The 26580-nt window shown below is 36.0% G+C and overlaps 1 protein-coding gene across 4 annotated transcripts in view; it reads left to right on the forward strand.

Moving 5' to 3' along the window:
- Ddx46 (DEAD-box helicase 46) overlaps positions 1 to 25333 on the forward strand; it is a 66493-nt gene extending 41160 nt beyond the window's left edge. For 2 of the 4 annotated variants that reach the window (XM_027941067.2, XM_027941069.2), the window contains 8 exons: positions 3100 to 3293; positions 4423 to 4560; positions 4828 to 4977; positions 8669 to 8845; positions 10290 to 10508; positions 11151 to 11295; positions 21634 to 21707; positions 23509 to 25333. In XM_027941067.2, coding sequence (XP_027796868.1) covers positions 3100 to 3293; positions 4423 to 4560; positions 4828 to 4977; positions 8669 to 8845; positions 10290 to 10508; positions 11151 to 11295; positions 21634 to 21707; positions 23509 to 23556 — 1145 coding nt within the window. In that variant the 3' untranslated portion in view covers positions 23557 to 25333. The remainder of the gene's footprint in view (positions 1 to 3099; positions 3294 to 4422; positions 4561 to 4827; positions 4978 to 8668; positions 8846 to 10289; positions 10509 to 11150; positions 11296 to 21633; positions 21708 to 23508) is intronic. The other 2 variants (XM_027941068.2, XM_027941070.2) reach the window with 1 other exon arrangement.
- The last annotated feature ends 1247 nt before the right edge of the window (positions 25334 to 26580 follow it).

Below are 26580 nucleotides of genomic sequence, written 5' to 3' on the forward strand. Positions count from 1 at the left end.
GCAATCCTCCTGCCTTAGCCTCCCAAGTTGCACAAGCCACCATACCTAGCTCTCCTAATTTTTAATTACCAAAATTTTCAAACATAGAAAATCTGAAAAAGAATTATATAGTGAACACCCTTATTTATAGTAGATTCTACAAGTAACATACGTGTATGTGTGTGTGTAAACACACACAGCCTTGTGTATTCTAGGCAAGCTCTCTACCACTGAGCCCATGCCTCTAGCCTTACAGTTAACATTTTTTAAAGAAATTTCTTTCTGTATCTTTAGCTATCCATTCATTTTTTTTTAAAGAGAGAGAGAGAGAGAGAGAGAATTTTAATATTTATTTTTTTTAGTTTTTGGCGGACACAACATCTTTGTTTGTATGTGGTGCTGAGGGTTGAACCTGGGCCGCACGCATGCCAGGCGAGCGCGCTACCGCTTGAGCCACATCCCCAGCCCCTCCGTTCATTTTTATTAATAAAATTCATCAGATTTTATTAATTTGTAGCATCAGTTCAGCAATTCTACTTCAATGTCATTAACACTAGTTCAAAATTGTTTTTAAATTTAAAACTATATGGGCTGCAGTTGTGACTCAGTAGTAGAGTACTTGCCTAGCACATGTGAGGCACTGGGTTCGATCCTTAGCGCCACACAAAAAAAATAAACAAAGTTATTGTGTCCCATCTACAACTAAAAAAAAAAACTGTATTTGAACTATAGTGAAATGTATGCATCTTAAGTGTACCATTTAATGAATTCTCACATATGCACATAATTTGTTAAACTCAAGCCCTATTTAGATATAATCTCAGTGGGCTTGGGTGGCTCAGGTGTAGAGCACTTGCCTAGCATGTGTGAGGCACTTGGTTGAATTCTCAGCAACACATAAAAATAAAATAAATGAAGGTGCATCAACAACTAAAAATGTGTGTGTGTGTGTGTGTGTGTGTGTGTGTGTGTGTGTATCTGGGCCTTGTGGCACATGCCTGTAATCCCCGTGGCTCTGGAGGCTGAGACAGGAAGATTAGGAGTTCAAAACCAGCCTCAGCAAAAGCGAGGTGCTAAGTAACTCAGTGAGACCCTGTCTCTAAATAAAATTTAAAATCGGGCTGGGGATATGACTCAGTAGTTGAGTGCCCCTGAGTTCAATCCCCAGTACAGAAAAAAAAAGAAAAAGATATAAAACCTCATACATTTTCCTGTCAATCCCTGTTCCTACCCCAAGAGCCAACCACTTCAAACATTTTTTTTTCCACATAGATTAGTTTTATTTGTTTTAGAATTTCAGACAAATGGAACCATATAGGATGTACTGTTACTTTTTAAGAGGTTACATATGTTTTTTGAGATTTGTCCATGTTGTTGAATGTATCAGTTCTTTATTGCTGAATAATATTCTAGTCATTTCTTTGGGACACCTAGGCTGTTCCCAGGATTTCGTCTACTTAACCACTCCATAGAATACACCATAATCAGTATATAGAACTTTCCATTACCCCACAAAACTCTCTCATCTTGTCCCTGTAAAGGTAAAGATAATTAGAAAGGCACCCCCTACCCTGGTTTGTAACATCTGGCAAACTTTTGGCCTTTTTTGCTCTCTTTTCTGTGGGTTTTGTTTGCTGTGCTGGGGGCACTGCTGCTTTCTTACAAGAATTTTTGTAAGTGATATCAGCACATAACCTTTTTACAGTTGGCTTTTTTTTTTTATTATTATTATTCAACATAATAACTGAGATTCACCTAAGTTGTTGCCTAGCTTGTTTTATTTACTGTCGTATTTGTTTATTTTGTATTCATTTATATGGCTGTGTCACTTCTTATTCATCCATTTAAGAACATTTGATTATTTCTAGATTTTAAAATTAAATGAGGGCTGGGGATGTGGCTCAAATGGTAGCACACTTGCCTAGCATGTGTGAAGCACTAGGTTCGATTCTCAGCACCACATAAAAATAAAATATATTGTGTCCACCTAAAAAAAAAAAAAACAACTAAAAAATTAAAAAAAATAAATGAGCTGCTGTTAAATATTCAAGTAAAGGTTTTTATGTGAATGTAGATGGGTCATATGGTAAATGTATCTGTGAATGGTTTACTTCATGTATATTTTGTTATCTAACTTCTAGAATCTGCATTTATGTCTTATATCTAATTTGGGAAATTTATGGCTTGTTATTTCTTTAATTTTTTTCCTACCCTCTCTCCTTTTTTGTGACTCCAGCTTTGTGTATGTTTTACCTTTTAAAGTTATCTCATATGTGATTTATTCAGTCTTTTTTAGCTTCCCTCTCTTTGTAATTCAGATTGTATAATTTTTGTATCATTTTTTTCTTTATCTTTTTCTTCATCATTTTTAACCTTCAGTTAAGTCCCTCTGATGAGGATTTGTTGTTGTTGTTATTTTATGGTGCTAGGAATCAAGCCCTATCATGCATGATGCATGATAGGCAGGTTCTTTACTGCAAAGCTGTAACCCCAGCTCTTATCCAGTGATTTTTTTTTTTTTTTTTTTTAATTCAGTTGTATTTTGTGTACATGTGTGGTATTGGGTATTGAACCAAGGGCCTCATGCATGTATTTTGTTAGTCCTAAACTTTCCAGTGGTTTCTCTTCTACATTTTCTTGTGTTTTTGTTTGTTTTGTTTTAGATTTTCAATACATTTATTATAAGCATTAAAAAATCCTTGATCATAGTTATTATAGGTGCTTGAAAAAATCTTTATTAAATATAACATCTGTGTTATTTTGATGTCAGTCTCTAATGATTATTTTCTGTTGATTTTTGTTTCAGGTTTTTCTGTTTATATGCCTAGTAATTTTTGTTTTTACACTAAACTTTGTGAATAACACATTGTAAATATTCTGAATTCTCTTATGTTCTGAAGTTCCCACCCCACTGCACCCCTACAGCCTCCCAAATTGCAGGGATTATAGGCAGGCACAACCACACCCAACTCACCATCGAATTGCTGTAGTCTTTTATTTTTATAGTGTAGTTGTTGTAGGTGTGGATTTGTTTTTCCTCCACATTTAGATTCTTTCTCTGTCAAAGGGAATGGGAAATTTAATTTGAACATGTTTTATAGTTTTTCTCTTTACTTGCAGGTATTGATCAATATGACAGAGACAGTATTATAAATGACTTTAAGAATGGGACCTGCAAACTTCTTGTGGCCACCTCTGTTGCTGCCCGAGGTCTAGATGTGAAACATTTGATTCTTGTAGTAAATTACAGCTGCCCCAATCATTATGAGGATTATGTGCACAGAGCAGGACGGACTGGAAGAGCAGGCAATAAAGTAAAAAGAATTTTTAAATACTTGATTTCCTTTATGTTACAATATAGGTGCTTCTTTAGTGTTTTAAGGAGTAGCTAATAGGAGTTATAGGGACAATTTGAAAAACCCTTGATTATCAGAGTTATGTGGAATGGATGATGTTAATCATTTACACACACACACACACACACACACACCCCTAAGTCTTATTGAAAGGATGTGCTATCTAGATATTGTTTAACAGTTGTGTCTCCTTTTAGATTTTTCGCCCTTGTCTAACAATTTGTATATACACATATACATGTAAGTATATAGGCTGGGGTGTTTCATGGCCTTTTTTTTTTTTTTTTTTAACATGAGATCATAAAATAGACCTACCCACATACACATCACACATAGATATATATGTTCACAACCCCCCGCCCCTTTTTTTTTAAACTGGGCTAGGGATCAAATACAATGCCTTCTGCATGTCAGGCACGTGCTCTGCCATGGAGCTACATCTCCATCCAGCCTTTTAAATTTTATTTTAATAGTATTTGGAGACAGCGTCTTGCTAAGTTGCTGAGGCTAGCTTCAAACATGCTGTCTTTCTGCCTCAGCCTTTCTAGTTGCTGGGCTTACCAGAGTATGCTGCTGTGCCTATCCTCTTTTATTAGTCTTAAAGAAATATACAGAATGCTATATCCTAGGAAGTTAATATGTGTTAAAGTGATATAGCAGGTAGTAAAAAGAAGATGATATTAAGCATAAAAGAGAAAAATTAATGAAATTAATACGGTAATGCAATTGTGTATTTGTGTCAAGTTTCTTTTTTTTTTTTTTAATTACAAAGAAATTAGATATTTTCTTGTTTTATGTATCTTTTTTGAGGTGGGGAGTGTTGAGCCTGGGACCTTGCACATTTTACGCAAGTATTCTACCACTGAACCACATGCCAGGCTGCTTATTTTATTTTTAAATGTTGAAATTACATATTTTCCTTTGAACTATTTAAGAATTTAATAGGACTCTTTTGTGGCCATTAAAGTTCTTTAGTGTTGGTGTCAGTCTCAAGAGGATTTATTAGGTGGATCATATTTAATTTACTTTTGATCTAAGTAGGATTTGTCTTATTAATATCTAATAATTTTACTTCATCATTTTTTAGGGATATGCCTATACTTTTATCACAGAAGATCAAGCTCGCTATGCTGGTGACATAATTAAAGCTCTTGAATTGTCAGGGACTGCAGTGCCTCCTGATCTAGAGAAACTTTGGAGTGATTTCAAAGATCAACAGAAAGCTGTGAGTTTTTTAACTTGTGTTTCTCTTATGCAAATCATAATGTGAATACTTGATACTTGGACATCTTGATGGACTGTTTTGATTTATTTCTTTAAAGAGGAAAAAGTAAAAACAGTTCTCTTTCTTTGCTTGAATTTAATGTTTTATAAAGTTCTGTAGAGTTCTTCATTTTTCTTACAGACTAGGTGAAGCATTTCTGTTAAATTTGCAGGTACCATTTTTGGAAAATATTTAAAATCTCTAATTTTTAAAATTTTTCTTTGAAAGGAAGGAAAAATAATTAAAAAGAGTAGTGGGTTCTCTGGTAAGGGATTCAAATTTGATGAAACCGAACAAGCTTTGGCTAACGAGAGGAAGAAATTACAAAAAGCGGCTCTTGGTCTGCAAGATTCAGATGATGAGGATGCTGCAGTTGATGTAAGTATATTCTAAATTTCACTAACATCAATTGAAGTAATTATCCCTTCTATGCTAAAGGGCTAACCATAGGCTTGTTGAGGGAACCAGTCCCTAGAAACCTTGGCATGTACCCTCCCAATATTATTTTCTCTTTGTGTATTTTTATTTACTTATTTTTCCCTTCTCAACAACAGTTTGTAGAAATATTTTCATTTTAGAAGTTTACTTATATTATTCTTGATGAATTCATAACATTATATGGATATTTCAGAATTGAATGAATTAAACACCTGTTTTTGAATGTATGGATTATTTTCATGTATTCACTATTTGGAATAGAGCTATTATAAACTATATTTCATTGTTCATTCTTGTACATTTAACTCTTGCACACCCACTAGATTACCTCTTGAGGATTAGTTAATACTAATTGCTAAGCTGTTAACTTAGTCTTAAACATTGTCAGATGGTCCTCCAGCAAGGGAGTATCAGTTTGTACTCATTGTATTGGTATGAAAGAATGCCTGGCTCCCGTACATTTAAAAATATTGTATTACTATTGTTTTTTGTTGTTGTTACTGCTGCTATGTTGATATCGGGTCTCTTTCCTTGGGCTCATGTGATCCTTCTTCCTTGCCTCCTCAATAGCTGGGACTACAGGTCCATGCTACTGCACCCAGCTATCAATGTTTTTTATTCTTTTTAAATTGAGTAATTATCAAATAGCTTTATTAATAGTAATACTCAGAATTTATTGAGTGCTACTAAGTAGCACATGCTGTGCCAAGTGCTTTACCAGGGATGTTTCATTACTTCCTCACAGTTGGCATATAAGGTACATACTCAAAATATTTGCCATTTTATAATCGAGTAGACTGAGGCTTAGAAAAAAATAATAACCTTTTCAGGTTTACACAGCTAGTATTATTCTTATTAAAGCCTATATTCTTAGCAGGTTAAGGTTTTCAGAGTGTGGTTTTACAGCATTAGAAAAGAATTGTTACCATTATAATTTTGGAAAATCTGTCTAGTATATACAAATAATGCACTTCCAAGGATATGAAAAATTCTTTTTTTTTTTTTTTTTTCCTTTTTCCTTTTTGAGTACCAGGGATTGAACTTGGGGCACTTGACCACTGAGCCTTATCCCTAGCCCTATTTTGTATTTTATTAAGGGTCTCACTGAGTTGCTTAGCCTCGCTAAATTGCTGAGGCTGGCTCTGAACTCTCTCTCGATCCTCCTGCCTCTGCCTCTGCCTCTGCCTCCCTCGCTGCTGGGATTACAGGCATGCGCCACCACACCCAACCTGAAAAATTCTTAAGGAAGACCATTTAACTTTGGTTAAGCTAGAACATTTCCAGTACATTGATCATACCACAGTTTGTTTGTTTTTAAATTAGATTAAACCTTATCTTGCTTATGGGAATGAGGAATTCAATTTCATCTTTGCATTGAGGAAATGGAGGCTCTGTAAAAGTATTTGGGTAATCCCAGTGGCTTGGAAGGCTGAGGCAGGAGAATCGAAGGTTCTAAGCAAGCTCTAGCAAAAGGGAGGCACTAAGCAACTCAGTGAAATCCTGTCTCTAAATAAAATATAAAATAGGGCTGGGGTTGTGGCTCAGTGGCCAGGTGCCCCTGAGCTCAAACCTCAGCACCAAAAAAAGAAGGTATTTTATCCAGATCTACCCAGGGAAGTAAGCCTAACCAGGACCAGAGCCCAGCTCTCCCATTATCCCAAGGTCATTTCTTTTTAGTTTACCTACTATCTCAAAATTCAAAAAAATCCATTTTTAATTACCTATTATTGTGTAAGAAACCAATACAAAACTTAGCGGGTTAAAATAATAAGCAGTTATTATCTCATAGTTCCTGACAGGCAGGAATGGGTGTCTAGCCAACTACTTCTGGCTTGGACTTTCATGGGTTGCAGCCAGGTGGTTGGCCCAGTCCCCTGATGGTTTGACTGAGGCTTCTATGATGGCTCACTCACTTTGATATTTACAGGGTGCCTTTGTTCTCTTCTCTGTCTGTGTGTCCTCAGGCAGCTGGCTTCCTCCATAGAGAATGATCCAAGAAAGAGAAGAGGAAGCTTTAGTGCCTTTTATGACTAGTGTTTGAAGCTACACACTGTCACTTCCATTTTCTTCTATTAGAAGTCACTGAGTTCATCTCACACTCAAGGGGAGGCTTTACTTCTTAAATAATTTGTAGCTGTATTTTCAGACCATCTCTTATTACTTTTTTATATTACTTTTAACAGTTTTAAACATTTTGTCATTAAATATTTGATTGTTTCTTTGGTCATTATAGTAATATAGAACTTAAGAGAAAAAAAGTGAGTAAAGCCCAAAATAAAATCATTCCTGTTGATAAAGGACCATCCACATTCTCCATTCCTGATTTAACATATTTGTTTAGATTTTTATATCATACATGCTGTTTAATTTAAAACAGCTTCTAAGCCAAATGTTAGGTTTAAAACTGGTTGATAATTAAAATTTTTGCATAGATAATGAAAAGCTGTTGACTATTTCAGTAAAAGGGCTTTCTAAATTAACCTTATATATCTTTAACCTCAGAGAAACTTTTCTCTGCATTTGAGATTGAGAAGATAAAGCCTTATTAATCTAATGTGGATTTATGAGGGAATTTGTGTTTCTAATCAGTGCCATCAGTCATTGTTGGGCAAAAGGCAGGCTTTTAAAAGAAGTGCAATAGCCAAGCATTATGGCTCGTGCCTGTAGTCCCAGCAATTCAGGACTCCTAGGCATGTGGATCACTTGAGCCCATGAGTTGTAGCCCAGGCTGGACAACGACCCTGTCTCAAAGAGAAAAGAAAGTGCACTACATGAGGGCTCATGTGAGTTCTGGAGCGCTGAGGCCTTCAGCACTGCTCTTAACCTTTATGGGGAAAACAGTCTTTATTTCTTTTCTTCATTGATTCAGAAGAATAAAGCAGTAAGCCCTTTTTTCTGATTGTGTTATCCAGTTTTTAAAGCAAATCCAATTGCATTTTAGGTGTTAGGACTGGACAACTTGCTCTGAGAATTATTGACTATATTTTTACTTGTCTTCTGGATATGAGTTATAGCACTTCTTCTAGCCTCTTTGCATTATAATTTGTCCTTAAGGTCTAAACCCTGGAATAACTCAGCTGCATCATAAGGACTATTTTGTATTGGCAGCACATGTTTCCTCATTAGCTAGACTAAATGTTTTCTGGACTGCTTAGAAGTCTGATTAAATGGTTCATGCAGCATTCTCTCTCTCTCTCTCTCTCTTAGAAGTCTGATTAAATGGTTCATGCATAGCATTCTCTCTCTCTCTCTCTCTTTTTTTTGGGGGTGGGGGAGAGGGTGGTGCTAGGGATTGAACCCTGGACCTTGTGCATGTGAGGCAAGCACTTTACCAACTGAGCTATATCCCCAGCCCTTGTATCTCTTCTTGCTTGCTTGCTTACTTACTGTATGTCTCTCTTTCACGATAGACAACAGATTATTGAAATGAAATGTATCCCTTTAATAAATAGCTGCACAAGGCCATGGGTTCAATCCCCCAGCAACACCCTCACCCCCCACATAGATATATATATACACAAATGTCTGATTTTATCTTTTTGGTGGAACAGTTTCTCGCTCATTTTGTAGAAATTAAATTGGCATTTCTAATCTAGTTTTTACTAATCCTTCCTGTATTTCCTTGGTCTAGATTGATGAACAAATTGAAAGCATGTTTAATTCAAAGAAGAGAGTAAAGGATATGGCTGCTCCTGGAACATCTAGTGTTCCTGCTCCGACTGCAGGAAATGCTGAGAAATTAGAAATTGCTAAGAGATTGGCTCTTAGAATCAATGCTCAGAAGAATTTGGGCATCGAGTCTCAGGTATTAAGTAATTTATTCCAAGTCTCAGTACTTTTGATTTAGATGCTTTTCAGGAATTATGCTGAGCATAAGTGAACAAGTTTTCTTAGAAATTGAGTTTGTGAGAATACAGGGTTCTTTGATAATTGCATTTGGATGATGTTGCTAGTCTGATTAACTGAGCGACTTCATGCCTCTTCTGGAGTACCTGTTAGCCATAGATCGTTTTTGTAGAGCAGATGAGCATGTTCTAAAAAATCCAAAATTCAGGATTGAGAATGTTCAATGGTAAACACTTACTTAGCATTGCTCAAAGCCCTGAGTTAAATCACTAGCACTTTAAGAACAAAATGCTCTAAGATCTGAAACTTTTTGATCACCAACCTAATGTCCAAAAAGGTTTGGATTTTGTAGCATTTGGGATATCAAATTTTCCTATTAACTATGTCTACCTTAAAGTCTGTGGATATGCTGAAATCCAGATAAAACTCTGAAATCTAAAATACTTCTTGTCCCAAGCATTTCATATAAGGGATATTCAGCCTGTACTAGATTTTGATTGGTCTTCCCCAAATCCAAGGCAGTTCTGTCTTTCTTTCTTTCTTTTTTTTTTAAGAGGGAGAGAGAGAATTTTTAATATTTATTTTTTAGTTTTTGGTGGACACAACATCTTTGTTTTGTATGTGGTGCTGAGGATCGAACCCGGGCCGCACACATGCCAGGCGAGCGCGCTACCACTTGAGCCACATCCCCAGCCCAGTTTGTCTTTCTTAATCTGTTATTGACTGAATCTTTTTTGGGCTGACAAATATTCCCTGAATAAGTAAGCATTGGGTTATGACTCAAACTAACATGTATTTAAATTGTGGAGAAATGTGTTCTTAAAATATTTAATGTGGCATCTTTTTCTTGGAAGCATTTAAGTTTTAATTAGAGTAATTTTTCATAGCATTCCCAAAGAATGGCTTATTAATTTCAACAGTATTTTGAAGATATTGTGTAAGTCATTTATTGTAATTTATTGAATGTTTTTTGGGTCAGTGGGAACGGAGAAACTCAGTGATGTTTTTAGAAATACTGCATTGTATCTGCTCTCAAGAGTTAATGATCCACAGAATGTCTGAGATGGTAATAGAGAATTGACTGTTTCTTCGTTTTCTCATCAATGATAAGGGAAATACATTAAACTATTAGTTATATATAGTGCTAAATTAAGCATATGAATGGGACAGTAATTAGAAAGTGGTTTTTTTTTTTTTGGTTGGGGGGATAGTGCTGGGATCAAACCCAGGGCCTTACACATGGTAGGCAAGCATTCGACCACTTAGCTATAATCCCAGCCCTCAAAAGATGATATTTTTCTTTATTTAAACAGAATTAATGACTTTTTGGAGAATAATTTGTGGTGAGTTCTCTGGTTTTGTCTGTCCTCATTTGAGATTTGACTGTAGATCTTCTTTAACTACAGGATGTGATGCAACAAGCCACCAATGCAATCCTCAGAGGTGGCACCATTCTGGCTCCCACTGTGTCTGCAAAAACCATTGCAGAGCAACTTGCTGAAAAGATCAATGCCAAGCTCAATTATGTGCCTTTAGAAAAACAAGAAGAGGAGAGACAGGATGGTGGACAGAATGAGTCTTTTAAGAGATATGAGGAAGAATTGGAGATCAATGACTTCCCACAGGCAAGTAATAGGTCTAAATATTTTTTTTAAATTTTCTTTTAAGTTATTGATGGGCCTTTTATTTATTTATATGCGGTGTTCAGAATCAAACTCAGTGCCTCAGCATGCTAGGTTCCACCACTGAACCACAACCCCAGCCCTAAACATTTTTTTTATATCGTGAAGTAGAAACTCTTTGCTTCTTTAAGAACAGAAATCCTTCCTTCAAATGCATGAACAACTGGGCCTGGTGACTCATAGCTATAACTCCAGTGGTTTGGGAGGCTGAGTGAAGAGGACAGTTATTCAAAGTCAGCCTTAGCAACTCAGTCTTAAAGTTAAAAAAATTAAATAAAAAGGGCTGGGAATGTAGTTCATTGTCAAGGGTCCCTGGGTTCAATCTTCAATATTGCAAAATAAATTAAACATGTGAACATTTTAATAGCTACTTTATTTTTTACCTAGAAGGGGAAGATAGCAATTGAAATTCATTTTTTACAAATCTGTTCTAGATACGTTAGGATCCAAAGGAACTTATAATATGTACATGTATTATAATCCTAATATTGATGATAATATATTAGCCAATGTAATATGTGTCAGCATCCTGATTTATAAAATCCTTGTTATGAAGTGATTTTTTTCCTTCCACCCTTCTTTTAGACGGCTAGGTGGAAAGTTACCTCAAAGGAAGCTCTACAGAGAATTAGTGAATATTCTGAAGCTGCAATTACAATAAGAGGAACATACTTCCCTCCTGGCAAAGAACCCAAGGAAGGAGAGCGGAAAATTTACTTGGCCATCGAAAGTATGTACTATTGGTTCTGTTTCAGGCTTGAGTTGGATCAAGGTTGACATAGATGTAATACACACAGAGAATGTGAGGTCAGTTCTAGGAAGGACTGAAAAGAAGGAATACCTGAAAGAAAAAAATAGTTTCATATATTATTTGAGGTTTTTTTTTTTTTACAAGTTTATAAATATACAAAGAATGATCTGTGTGTGGCTCACATTTGAAAATCATGCAAAAAAGAAGTATGCATTTTAAGGACTGACCCATTTATTCTTCATAGAGGTATAATATTCCAGCCAAAGTTTAGGTTAGAAAATAAATCAACTCTGTTAGTCCACTTAATGTTTAAGCCAGTATTGCCTCTGAAGTTATACACAATTGAGTTCATTCATACCTTTAATAAAATGACAAATAGACAATTAATACCATACCCTAAAGGATATAAATAATACTTTAAGAGCAATTAAGGTTGGTTTACAACCATATTTCATAGCATTCCTGAATGAATTCATTCCATTGGCAGTTTCCATCTTGATCCCCCCCCCAGTGGGGGAGAGCTATTCAGTTGCATCCTGATCTATTTTATTTAATCTGAACATCTTTGTAACAGACTTTAAAAATTTTTTTGTGGGGGATTTTTTTTTTTTTTTTTTTTTTTTTTTTCTTTTTCATGTGCAAGAGAAGCAGAAAGAACTGGATTGTTAGATAAGTGGACCACTTGTGCTGGCTTCATGTCCATTGCATCACAGCATTGTTTTCAGTACAGAGCCCAGATTGCCAATTTGTTCTAAATGTCCCCCATTTAGAACTGGTTTTAAAATTTATCAATAGCCTTATGCTATTTAAGGCTTAAAGCTGAAATAATGTCTACTTTAGGTTTTAATCACTATTGCAACTTTTAAAATTAAGGTAAAATTCAAATTACATAGAACTTATCATTTTGACTGTTTTAAAATGTGCAATCTAGCCAGATATGGTGGCACATGGGTACAATCCCAGCTACTCTGTAGGCTAAGGCAGTCTGGGCAACTTAGCAAGACCTTGTATCAAAATAAAAAATAAAAAGAGCTAGGGATATATCTCTGGTGGAGCACTTGCCTAGCATGTGTGAGCCCCTTGGTACAGTCCCCGTGTCACAATGAATGAATGAATTAATTAATTAAATGAAAGAAACAATTCATTGGTTATTTAGTGCATTCATAAAACTTAACAAGATGCAATGAAAGCAATACTCAGAAATTTATTGCTATAAGTGCCTAAATTACAAAAGATCTTAGTTACTACCTTCTTTTGTGCTAGATAACCATTTTCTTGTGTGCTTTGTATGATGCTATGGCTCAAACCCAGGGCTTATGCATTAGGTGTCTACCGCTGAAGTACATCCTCAGGCTGGCCTCAAACTCCTGGGCTCAAGCAATTATTCTTCCATAGCATTCTGAATATTTGTGTCCATGTTATTTCTCTCTCTCAATATACGTGAATATTTGTTGTTATTTAGTTATTTTTGTAGTGATAACCCTGGTTTACAGTTAACATCTTAATATATATCACAGTGTAATTGGATTAATACCAATTTAGTTTTTGTTGCTTTTTGTTTTGGATGCTGGGAATTGAACTTGGGGCCTTGTGTATGATAAGCACACCCAGTATCTCTGATTTTAGTTTTCATAGCAACAAAAACTTTGCTCCTATAATTCTGTCCCGTTGCTTTTTTGTTGCTATTGTCACGAAGTACATCTTTATATATCCATTATAGTCCCTTCAAAATAAGATTTATAAGATCTATAATTATTATTTTATATAGTTGTCTTTTAAATCATACAGAAAATTATGAGAAGCTACAAACTAAAAAGAATACTAACTTATATTTACCTGTGTAGAAATTACCTTTACCAGTATTCTTTATTTCTTCATGTAGATTCAAATTACTGTCTAATGTCTTTTCACTTCAGTCTAGAGGTTTCTTCTAGGACAGGTCTACCAGTAATGAACTCTCCTGTTTAGTTTAACTGAGAATGTCTCAATTTCACCTGTAAAAATAGTTTTTTCTGCTTTCAGTTTTGATAATTGGTTGGTTTGTTTTTGAGAGGGGGTATGCTCTGTTGCCCAGGCTGGCCTTGAACTCCCCAGTCCTCTTGCTTTATTCTCCTGGATAGCTGGGAATGCAGGTTTGTAACATTATGTTTAGCTACACCTTCATTTTGGAAGTATAGTATTCTGGATATAGAGTTTTTTCTTTTAGCACTTTGTACATCATTCTCAGTCTTCTGACTTTCGTGATTTTTGACAGTTGTCTATCTTATTGAGGATCCCTTGTAGTGATGAGTTGCTTTTCCAGGATTCTTTCTTGTGTGTGTGTGTGTGTGTGTTTTTAAAATTTTTAAATATTTATTTATTTATTTTTAGTTTTTGGTGGACACAACATCTTTGTATGTGGTGCTGAGGATCAAACCCGGGCCGCACGCATGCCAGGCGAGCGCGCTACCACTTGAGCCACATCTCCAGCCCCTCTTGTGTGTGTTTTGTTTTGATTTGTTTTTGTGGTACTGGAAATTGAACCCAGAGGTTCTCTATCACTGAGCTACCTTCCCAGCCCTTTTATTTTGTGACAGGATCTTGCTAAATTGCTCAGGCTGGTCTTGAATTTGCCATTCTTCTGCCTTAGCTTCCCAAGTAGCTGGGTTCACAGGCACGTGTTGCTGTTCTGGACTTCTCATTATGTTTTGACACTTTGATTTTTTTGAGCATGTTCTACTTGGATTTGGGGTGGGGAGGGAAGTATTGAACCCAGGGTAACTTAACCCCTAGTTTCTTCCCCACCCTTTTTAAATTTTAAATTTTGAGGCAGGATCCCACTAAGTTGCCCAAGCTGGCGTGGAACTTGCAGTCCAGCTTTAGTCTCCTGAGTAGCTGGGATCAAAGCCATGTACCACCACACCTGGCTCTATGTTTTTTGTTTGTTTGTTTTAAAGATTTTTGAGAGGGCTGGGGAAGTAGCTCAGTGGTAGAAAACTTACCTAGCATGTATGAGGCCCTGGATTTAATCCTCAGTATTGAGGGTGGGGGGATAAAAGCTGGTTATGATGGCTCATACCTGTAATCCCGTTGATTCGGGAGGCTGAGGCAGAGGATTACAAGTTCAAGGCCAGCCAATTTAAGGAAACTCTGTCTCAAAATATAGAGTTGGCAATGTAGCAGAAGCACTTCTAGGTTTAAAAAAAAAAAATGTTTAGATGTATAGATTTCATCAAAATTTTGTCATTTCTTTATATGTTCTTTCTGCTTCTTTTCCACTTCTCTGAAATTAGTTATGCCTGTGTTGGTACATTTGGTGGTGTCCCATGGTCTCTTAGGTTCTGGTCATTTTTTTTTTCATTCCTTTTAATTCTGTCTTCTAGACTCAATCTTGACCTATCCTCAAATTTTGTGATTCTTCTATTGGCTTAAATCTGCTGATGAGCAGTTTTTAGTCCATTTGTTGTACTTTTCAACCCCAGAATTTTTTTTGTGTGTGGGGGGTTCCATTTCTTCTCTCTTTCTCTCTCTTCGGTCCTGGGAATTGAATCCAGAGCCTTGTGCATGTTAAGTGTACATTATTATCACTGAGCTATACTCCCAACCCTATTCTTTCTTTCTTTTAAAATTATCCTGATATTTTTCAGTTCTATCTATTTGCCGGCAAATGCCATAATTTCATTCTTTATGGCTGAGTAACATTCCATTGTGTATATATACCATACCACATTTTCTTTATCCATTCATCTGTTGTAGGGTACCTAGGACTATTGTGAATTGAGTGGCTGTAAACATTGAAGTGGCTGTGTCACTATAGTGCGCTGATTTTAAGTCCTTTGGGTGTATACTGAGGAGTGGGTAACTACTCATGTGGTGGTTCCATTCCAGGTTTTCTGAGGAATCTCCATACTGCTTTCCAGAGTAGTTGTACCAATTTGCAGTCCCACCCGCAATGTATGAGTGAACGTTTTTCCCCACATCCTCACCAAAATTTATTGTTACTTGTTATAGTGTTAATTTGCATTTCTCTAATTGCTAGAAAAGTTGAACATTTTTTTCATATATTTGTATTTCTTCTTCTGTGAAGTGCCTGTTCAGCTCCTTTGCCCATTTATTGGGTTACTTTTTTGTTGTTGTTGTTGTTTTTTGTTTGTTTGTATGTTTTTTTGATGTTAGGTTTTTTTGAGTTCTTTGCATATCCTGGAGATTAATGCTCTGAGTTACAGATGGTAAGGTTTTTTCCTATTCTGAAGTTCTCTCTTTGTGTTCTTTATTGTTTCCTTTGCTGTGAAGAAGCTTTGTAAATTTGATAACATCCCATATATTGACTCTTGATTTTACTTCTTGTGCTTTAAGGGTCTTGTTGAGGAAATTGATTCCTAAGCCAACATTTTCTTCTGCTGGGCACAGGGTCTCTAGTCTAATGCCTAGTTCCTTGATCCACTTTGAGTTGAGTTTTGTGCAGGGTGAGAGATAGGGGTTAACTTTCATTCTACAACATATAGATTTCCATTTTTCCCAGAACCATTTGTTAAAGAGGCTATCTTTTTTCCAATGTATGTTTGTAGTGCCTTTGTCTGTTGTGAGATACTATGGGTTTGTCTCTGTGTCTTCTATTCTGTTCCATTGGTCTTCATATCTGTTTTGGTGCCAATACCATGCTGTTTTTGTTACTGTAGCTCTGTAGTATAATTTAAGGTTTGGTATTGTGATGCCTCCTGCTTCACTTTTCTCACTAAGGAGTGCTTTTGCTATTCTGGGCCTCTTATTTTTCCAAATGAATTTCATGACTGCCTTTTCTATTTCTGTGAAGAACATCACTGGAATTTTAATAGGAATTCTTTTATATTTTTACGTGGCCATTTTGACAATCTTAATTCTGCCTTTCCAAGAACATGGGATATCTTTCCATCTTCTAAGGTCTTCTTCAGTAGTTCTCATTGTAGAAGGCTTTTACAAACTCTTTTGTTAGATTGATTCCCAAGTATTTTATTTTTTTCTAGGCAATTTTGAATGGGATAGTTTTCCTGATTTTTCTTTCAGCTGATTTAACATTTTTATGTAGGAGTACAGTTGAGTTATGGGTGTTAATTTTATAACCTGCTACTTTGCTGAATTCGTTTATGAGTTCTAATAGCTTGCTGGTGGAGTTTTGGGGGGCTTATATAGAATTGTGTTGTTGGCAAATAGGGATAGTTTGAGCTCTTCTTTTCCTATTTGTATCCCTTGAATTTCTTTCTTTTGTCTAATTACCATGCCAGCCCTATTATTTCCTAGCTCTTCATTATGATATTTGCTGTTTTGATAGATAGTATTTTCCTAGTTTTCTTTATTTTATTTTTTTTAATGGTGTTTTATTTTTGTTCTTTAGTTGTTGATGGACCTTTATTTTTATTTATTTTTTTGTGGTGCTGAGAATCGAACCTAGTGCCTCACACATGCTAGGCAAGCACTCTATGGATGAGCCCCAGCCCCAGCTGTGTTCTTTGTCGAAGGTTTCTTTTAGCTCTTTGAGCTGATAAAAGTTTAAAGTTTTTATTATTAATTTCTTTTTCTTTTTTCCCTCCTGTGAATTGATCATACTTTTTTTGTTTGCATGCTGAGCTACAACTCCAGCCCTCCCAGCCCTATTTTAAGGTTTTATTTTAAGTCAGGGTCTCACTAAATTGCCTAGGCTGGCCTCAATTCTGAGATCCTCATGCCTCAGCCTCTGAAGTAGCTGGTATTACAGATGTGCTCCACCACGAAGTCAGATTTTTATTTTTAATATTTATTTTTTAGTTGTAGTTGGACACAACACCTTTATTTCACTTATTTATTTTTATGTGGTGCTGAGGATCTAACCCAGGGTCTCGCACATGCGAGGCGAGCACTCTACTGCTGAGCCACAACCCCAGCCCAAGTCAAATTTTAAAATGGCATCATTTCATGTATTCTTAAAGAATTTCTGTCTGCCAGGGGCTCATTATTTTTCCAAATCATGTGACATTCTTCCTCAGTGAGTAGTAAAATGGGGGTTACTGGCATCTAGATGTTCAAGCAGAGAAAATAAAACTTACATCTCTCCGTGCTTGGAACTGGACAGGTTTGGGCTACTGTGTTCATTAGGCCATATAGGATGGAGAGACAAGGATATGCAGAGGAATCTGATAGTGCAACTTCTGGTACACATGGAACCAGACCTTTATTCTCTGCTTGAATATCATGGTAATCATTAAGCAAAACCCATATTTTTAAATGTCTGCTTTAATAAAGAGGAAAGTCAGAAAAGTGATTATTTGCTTTGAAAAAGGATCTTTTTGTGTGTGTGATTTATTAAAAATAGTTATCCTTGTGTAATATAGTTTTATTTATATTATCATAGTTCAACTTACATATAACTTTATGAAAACACATCTCCTGTGCTATCAGTGGCCATAAAGTTAAAAATACCTACTACTGTATTCAGCCCACAGGTTCTGCTTGCTTTTCTTTCCACCTATTTTGATCCTGGTCACTTCTCTTCACTGTCAGCCACACTCAGTAAATAACATCTAATTTTTATGATTATCTAGGCAGTTTTTTTTCCCAGTAAAAAAGTAACCTCATCGAAAATAAATCTTAAAGAGTATTCTAGAGACATAATGATGCTGAATAAAAGCTGGGGATCGGTAATTAAATTGTTCTAAAGCTTTTAGAATTTTTAGAGATAATTAGATTTTTTAAAGGATCATGTAGTTTTTGAAACTCCAGGCAAACTCAGCTAACAGGATGAAAGCAGGTGTTGCTAGTGTGGAAGGAGCCTAGTGTCATCTGTTTTTAGTTCTGTAATTGGAGGGACCCCACTGCCTGGCTCCTTGAAGGCTCTGTGTGGCTCAACAGCTCCAGGCCTCCCACCAGGCAGAGGGAAAGAGAACAGGAAGGACTTACATGCCTAAGTCAGCCTGTATAATTTATATAGCCTGTTGTATGACCCTCTCTTTTTACTAGTGGAGAATCCCTTAAAAGCAACCAGAGTTGTTTTAGGACCAATGAAAGGAAATGCCTCTTTCTCGTTGCTGCCTGTAAACATGTGCAACCTATTACCGAGAGAAGTTACATAAGTCAAAAATTTAAATGTCCTCATTGTCAAGCTCTAGCTAAAGTAGGAAAGTTATGCTTCCAATTGGATCTAGGTGAGCATGTGATTTCCTTCCTTCCTTCTTCTTTTTTTCCTTCTTTGTCTCTCTCTTTCTTCTTAAAATATTTTTAGTTGTAGATGGACACAATATTTTTATTTATTTATTTTTATGTGGTGCTGAAGATCGAACCCAGTACCCCATACATACTAGGCAAGCGCTCTACCACTGAGCCACACCCCAATCCCTGATTTTTTTCTTGTTAAAGTAACACAAGAATACCAACAATGAGCTTCCCAGCAACTCATGCCAAGCAACTTATTTTTCTTCCAAATTTTGTTTTGGGTGTAATTTTTTTTTTTTAAGGTGTTGAGGGACCTTTATTTCGTTCAGTTATTTATATGTAGTGCTGAGAATTGAACACAGTACCTCACACATGTTAGGCAAGCGCTCTACCACTGAGCCACAGCTCCAGCCCCTTGGTTGTAATTTTCAGTCTGACTTAGCTCTTGCTTTTACCCTGCTCTCACCTTTATCCACTTTTCCTTTCTAACACTCCACCTTTCTTATATCTTTAAAAATGTGTGTAGGGGCTAGGGTTGTGGCTCAGTTGTAGAGCACGTGTGAGACACTGGGTTCTATCCTCAGCACCATATAAAACTAAAGAAAAATAAAGGTATTGTGTCCATGTAAAACTAAAAAAAAAAAAATTAATTTAAAAAAATGTTGTGCTTAGTGGTGGTGGAAGCACTTAAATATATTGCTATAACTTTACAGCCATCCCCTTGGCCCTTTGCTCTTTGTTAAACTGTTGCCACATCTTTCTCAGAAATGAAAGCAAATACAAAAAGAAAAAATGGAGGGAGACCTCATGGACCAGCAATGAATGCTTTTTTCAGCACCAGAGGGACACATCTTCAGGGGGAAAATGGCAGTGGGTTTTATAGGTCCTTAGCAGAGCCAGGTCATGGGAGGAATTAGTTGCTTTTGGTGAGCAGGACCAGGCCATGGGAGGAGGTTTGTTGGTAGGGTTAATTTAGGGCCAGGCAGGAAGGCAGGTAGGGAAACAGTAAGGGAAGTTCTCTTCCTGGGGCCCATTGTCCATATCCTTCAAGAAAGTTAGTCCCTTCTAGTAAGGAGGGCGGGGGGGAATTTATCTCATGTCTTATGAACTCTTTCCTTCAGAGAGAAAGAAGTAGCTCTCTGCATTGCAATGCAACTTGTCTGTTTATTCTTTGACATTTCAGACTCTCTTCTATTTTGGTCCAGCTCTTTTCCTGTTGTGAATGTTCACTGTGCCTTGTACCTATACTTAGCTACTCCCTGAGTATGGTTCCCTGGCTTCAGATCCCACCCCACTTACCTTTGATGGCTTTCTAGACCTCATTTATATTTCCAGCCGTGTGTCCCATAACTTCAATTACAGCAGTTTCAAAATTAAATTTCATCTACTCGCTTTGCTAAAAACACCTGCTCTTCCTCCTGGATTCAGTATCTTCCTTCCTTATAGCTTCTTACTTGCTAGTCAATTTCTAGTATCTAAACTTGTTCACTATTCACATCCACTCAGAAAAAACATCTTGTCCATTCTCCCTCAGAAATGTACTTTCATGGTGGTGTGAATATAGTATTGTGAGAACACTGAGAGAAAGCACTTTACTTGGAGAAGTCTGGGAAAACTTCTTAGAAGTGAAATTTAAAGTTTTTCCAGGAGCCAAGAGCAGTGGCACACACCTGTAATCCCAGCTACTTAGGAGGCTGAGGCAGGAGGATCACAAGTTCAAGGCCAGCCTGGGCAACTTAGTGAAACCCTATCTCAAAATATAATTTAAAAAGGGCTGGTTGGGGCTGGGGTTGTGGCTCAGCAGTAGAGCACTCACCTAGCACGTTCGAGGCACTGGGTTTGATCATCAGCACCACATAAAAACAAACAAATAAAATAAAGGTGGGCTGGGGATGTGGCTCAAGTGGTAGCGCACTTGCCTGGCATGTGCGGGGCGCTGGGTTCGATCCTCAGCACCACATAAAAATAAAATAAAGATGTTGTGTCCACCGAAAACTAAAAAATAAATATTAAAAGAAATCCCCCCCCTCTCAAATTTCACTCAAAATAAATAAATAAATAAAGGTATGTGTCCAACTACAACTTTATAAAAAGAGGGGAGCGGGGGAGCTGGTGATGTAGCTCAGTGGCAGAATACCACTTGGTTCCAACCCCAGCACCACAAAAAATGAGTGTGTGGGGGGGGGTTGTTCTGATAAATTGCTTCCTAATCATTCTGTTGTAATGGCTTTACAAGTTTGTTTTTCTAGTAGTCTGCAAGATTGTAAAGGGCATGAATGGGTTCTTTGTATAATGAATCTCTTATAATATATCATACATGGTGGGTGCTAAACATTTCTGGAATTAGTAACTGGATGAGTGTCTCCAGCCCTCTCATGCAGTAAGCTACCTTACAGTATTCTCTAATGCTCTTTTTTCCGACGATTCTACACTTCTCTTACTCTTCAATAATGAAGCCTGCTTTTCTTAATTCTGTACCGTAACACATGTGGTTCCTTTTGCAAAATACTTTTATCATTCCCACAACCTGGATAGTCCTCTTTTATTCTTTGAGACTTTGTTCATCTGGGCATACCTGTAATCCCAGCGGTTTAAGAGGTTGAGGCCGGAGGATAACAAGTTCAAAGTCAGTCTCAGCAACTTAGTGAGTCACTTAGCAACTCTGCAAGACCCTGTCTCTAAATAAAATCTAAAAAAGGGCTGGGGATATGGCTTAGTAATTAAACGCCCCTGGGTTTAATCCTTAGTACCAAAAAATAATATACAGATGAATATTTTCCTCACACATTTGCAGACTCACAGGACACAAAAAGGTCCTGTAAATATTTATTAAATGAATGAACCAAGGGAGTTGTATTTCCTCTTAGCTGTATTCTCTTCTGGATATATTCCTAATCAGCTTTTCTTTGCTGTTTTTAATCAGTATACCAGAACTATTAATACTGCATGTATTGAGAACTCCCTTGGTCACATCTGAGAGTCTAAAAGTAATCAGAATAATAAGCAGTCATTATGTAACATGGGTGATATTCTACCAGCATTGAACAGTTACCTTGGCAGGCATTACAGTGTTCCTAAAAGTCACCTACTATATTTCCCTCTGAACCTCCATGACTTGTATAAATATCCAGTGTAGTTCTAGTAATATAAATGATATATTTTCTATTCAATCATTAGGTGCTAATGAACTGGCTGTGCAGAAAGCAAAGGCAGAAATCACCAGGCTCATAAAGGAAGAACTAATCCGACTGGTGAGTAAAAACTCTTCTCAGGGACTTGTTTTATTTTAATAAATTTTTTATAATAAATTCTTGAGGCCCTGGGCTCAGTACCCAGTACCAAAAGTGTATATATGTTATTAAACTATAATACAAATACAATCAAGTACATAAATCATAATAGTTCAATGAATTTTTACAAAGTAGGCACTTTTATATAATTACTTACCAAATTAAGAAATAAAGAACATTATCGGCATCTAGAAGCCTTGCCCATGACCCTTCTATTATTCATCCCCCTCAAATGTTATATTATAACTTTTAAATTAAATTGTAGATTTATTTTGTATGTGTTTGAATTTAAGATTAAGTGGATTCATATGCTAAGTACTCCTTTTGTATTATTATACAAAATACATTATTTTGAGGATATCGATTCATGTTATTATAGTAGTAGACTTTGGGATTATTTCAGTTTGGGGCTTTTATGAATAACACTTCTATAAATACTCCTACTTCCATGTCTCTTTGGTATACATTAATATGCTTTTTTCTTGCATATATACTGTGGGGCAGAATTGCTGTTTATAAGATATGCAGATTTTAGTTTTTTAGTAGTATAACTCCACAGGAATTATACCAGTTTACTTTTCTTCCTGCAATGAATGAAAATTCCAGGTATTCTGCATCTTTGCCAACATGTGGTTTTATCAGTGTTTTTCAACTTGGGCAACAATTTGATTTTGGAAGACAGCCCTTTACTAATTACCTTTCCAAAAGAGACAGATACATCCTTGTATCTTCAGTGCTAGTTAAAGCTTTTAAATTTTTTCTACAACATATATTTTGGGATAAGTTTTTTTTTTTTTTTTGTACCAAGGATTGAACCCAGGGGTGCTCAACCACTAAGCCACATTTCCAACCCTTTTTATTTAGGGATAAGAGACTCGCTAAGTTGCTGAAGTTGATTTTGAACTTGGATCCTCCTACTCTCAGCTGCTGAGAGTATAGACATGGGCCACTTTACTCAGCAGATAAGGGAACTTTTAAAGGAAATCTTAGCCTTTCTCTTGAGGAGCCTGGTGTGGTAGTGCACACCTATAATCCCAGCAGTTCAGGAGGCCAACACAGTGAATTCCAAGCAAACCTCAGCAATTTAGCAACCTAGTGAGACCCTGTCTCAAAATAAATAAAAAGGGCCAGGGATGTATCTTAAGTTAAGAGCCCTATGGTACCCCAAAAAACAAAACAACAACAATAAAAAAAAAACAACAGTGGTTTGAGAGCTTTTCTAAAATTCTACTTACAGAATGTTCTTTTAGGGGATCAAGGGCGTTCGACTATTTTCACCAACAAGTGATAAAAACAGAACCATATATTTGCAGGTGCCATCACCATAAGTTGATTTAAAACATACTTGTCAGCCAGACACAGTAGTATACATGTACCCCTGTAATCCCAGCTACTGGGGAGACTGAGGCAGGAAGATTGCAAGTTTGATTTCAGCCTGGAAAACATAGTGAGACCCTTCCTTAAAGTAAAATTTTAAAATGCAGGGAGAGGGATATATCTTGGTGGTGAAGTGCTTGCCTAGCATGTTTAGGCCTTCAGTTCAATTCCCAGTACTGCAAATAATAATCATATATATATATAAATAGTTGTCAAGGAGTACTTGCATGAATAAAGAAAAATGATCAGTTTATTGAACAGTTTCTTCTACCTCAGTGCAATAATATTAACATTTTATTTTAAATATCTAATAGAGTTTTATGAGTTGATAAAGGAAATTATCTTTTTCGTTTTCTGACCATATATCTTTTATTTTCTATTGCAGCAAAATTCATACCAACCAACAAATAAAGGAAGATACAAAGTCTTATAAACATTTAGAAAACGCTTTTTACCTGTGCTGGTCTGTGATATATGTGGCAATTGTCTGAAGTTTACAATGTATTGTAAATTAAGATTTTTAAAATTCTGTCTTGCTGATTTTTTAAATATAAGAAACCAGTATTTGCTAAAGAAATCTTCTGTCAGTAAGTACCCCACAATTATTCAAACTACATTTAAGCAGGTCTGTTTTCAGAGTATGGTGTCTTTAATGTAAAACTTAGATGTCAATATTTTAAATATCTGGATAATATTCCAGAGGTTTGAAAAAATGGAAATATTGGGACTTTTTGTTGAAGGTATTAAAGCATACAAGTCACTAAGGGGCCACTCACCCTCTTTCAATGAAATTGTGATTATCTCCTGAGAAAAGGTAAAATCCTTTGTCAGCCCCTGCCCCCTTGAGTTTAAATCTTACTTGACTCACTGGAACAAATGAACTGGATTTAAAAATGTTAAAATAGAGATTTTACACAATTGGTTCAGAGTTTTTTGTTTTAATTTTTATCATTATAAATTGGCAACAGTTGGACTACTTGTAGTTTTTGTAAATTAAAGATTTGTAGTACAAGAATTTTTTGCATTTCTTTTCAGTGCAAAGAGTTTTAGTATTTACTCCTTTTAGGTTTAGTATTTACTCCTTTTAGGAAACCTCTGGCTCTATGCCTAGGTACTAAATCTTTTTCATCTTCAAAAGAAAGTGATTGTAGTCTATAAATATTCAATATGATTCATTTACCCACTGAAATTGTTTGTTTAGACATCCATACATATGATATGTACAAATGCCCTACTACTTTTAATCTGATTTTCCTTCAGAATAATTGAGTAGGTGTTGAATTTTTTTTTTTTTTTCTTTAGGAATGTTAAAATATACCAGTACCAACTTTTAGATAGAATTTTGCATTTCTTGGTGAAATTTAGTGCATAAGGAATCAAAAATTATATTTTTGAGCCCTCAAGATTGAATTCCTAAATATTTTAATTTAAATGACTATAATTGGGTCATCTAGTATTCTTTTCAAGATTCCTGGTATATTAGAATTTCATATTGTAGCTTCTTGAAAACAATTTTTTTCAGGAAGTATATAGGTACATTTCTTAAATTATGAGACAGAAAAGTTCTTTATTCTTGATTTACAGTTTTGAAAAAAAATCAAAGCCTACTATAGTTAAAACATTTTAATATTACCTTCAGTGGCTTAAATGACAGGGAGTTGCAATCATTACTCCTTCAATATAAAATTATCTGTACTAAGAAGTAAGATATAATTGGGAAATATTCTGGGGACCCTCACACATCTACTTATTCTATTGAAGAAGAAAACAGACAAAACCCATGTAACAACAGAACCAAATAAACCATTTACTCTAAAATTCCAGGCATCATGGGCTCCTTTTTTTCCCCCCTTGATAGTTTATTTATTTACTTATCTTCATCACCAGTGGTAGTTTATTTTGTCTGATAAAATGTGTCACAGTCCCACATTGGTGACAATTGGTGCTCCCTCCAACCTACTGGATCACTTTGAGATTCAGAGATTTACATTATTTTAGCATTTCCTTTATGTTTGTATGTCTAGTTGTAATGTGCCACTGATAGTATCTTGCTCTAAAATGAAACACTTCTGTTAGTACATTTTTTTAGTGTCAAGCTGACTGATTTTTAAAATTTGAATGATGTACAGACTTTATTTGTTTTTTAATGCAACATCAATATTTGCTCATGTTTTCTTAAATCCTTATAAAAATAAAGTCAATTCAATCTACATTTTTCCAATATTATCTTTTCTTCCAGTGCTTTCTCTTCTACTGTTTCTCTAACTTTATTTATATTTGTAGACAAGCAAGAGAACTATTATACTCAGTGTATCTTTATAAAAAATTTCTAACAGTTTACTATTCAAAATACTTAACAGTTCTAATTCTAAAAATTTCTTCCTGGGCTGGAGTTGTGGCTCAGTGGTAGAGCGCTTGCCTAGCATGTGTGAGGCACTGGGTTCATTTCTCAGCACCACATGTAAACAAATAAATGGAATAAAGTTCCATCAACAACTAGACAAAAAAGAAGCTCTTGTTAAAAATTCTTTGTGGGCTGGGGATGTGGCTCAAGCGGTAGCGCGCTCGCCTGGCATGTGTGTGGCCCGGGTTCGATCCTCAGTACCACATACAAACAAAGATGTTGTGTCCGCCGAAAACTAAAAAAATAAAATAAAAATATTTTAAAAAAAAATTCTTCCTGAAGAAACCTATTAGTCTTTGATATTCTTAGTATTTAGCATAAGACAAATATAGATGAATTCATAGTTTCATTTGCTAGTCAGAGTTTTACCACAGTGGGATCCCACAAATTGGAGGTTGGGCTGGGGGTGTAGTTCAGTGGTAGAGTGCTTGCTTAGTATGCACAAGGCCCTGGGTTTGATCCGCAGCACTGCAAAACAGCAAATAAAAATGGAGGTATAGAATGAAAATGAAAGGACACTGGCAAAGCTCCCTCCAACCCCCCCTTTTTTTTTTGTACTGGGGGTTGAATCCAGGGGTGCTTAACTACCCTGCCTTATTCCCAGCCCTTTTTTATATTTTATTTACAGACAAAGTCTCATTAAGTTGCTTAGGACTTCCCTAAGTCTGGCTTTGTTGAGTCTGGCTTTGAACTCACAATCCTCCTATGATCCTCCTGCCTCATTCTCCTGAGCTGCTGGGATTACAGGTCTGTGACACGACACCCAGCTTTTTTCACACATTATTATTTTTTTTTAATATCTATTTTTTAGTCATAGGTGAACACAATATCTTTATTTTATTTTTATATGGTGCTAAGGATTGAACCCAGTGCCTCACGCATGCTAGGTGAGCACTCTACCTCTGGCCATGACCCCAGCCCCTTTTCACACATTATTACTTGACATATGTCCTTTCTTCATTGGCTTTGTTGGTGTATGCATGATGTTCATCTAATAGTCACATGCTTCTTTGAGTTTTGATCTTTTGAGGCAGCAACCCCTGTGTATAAAGA

Source organism: Marmota flaviventris, chromosome 5 (genome assembly GCF_047511675.1).
Source record: "Marmota flaviventris isolate mMarFla1 chromosome 5, mMarFla1.hap1, whole genome shotgun sequence".
Lineage (NCBI taxonomy): Eukaryota > Metazoa > Chordata > Mammalia > Rodentia > Sciuridae > Marmota > Marmota flaviventris.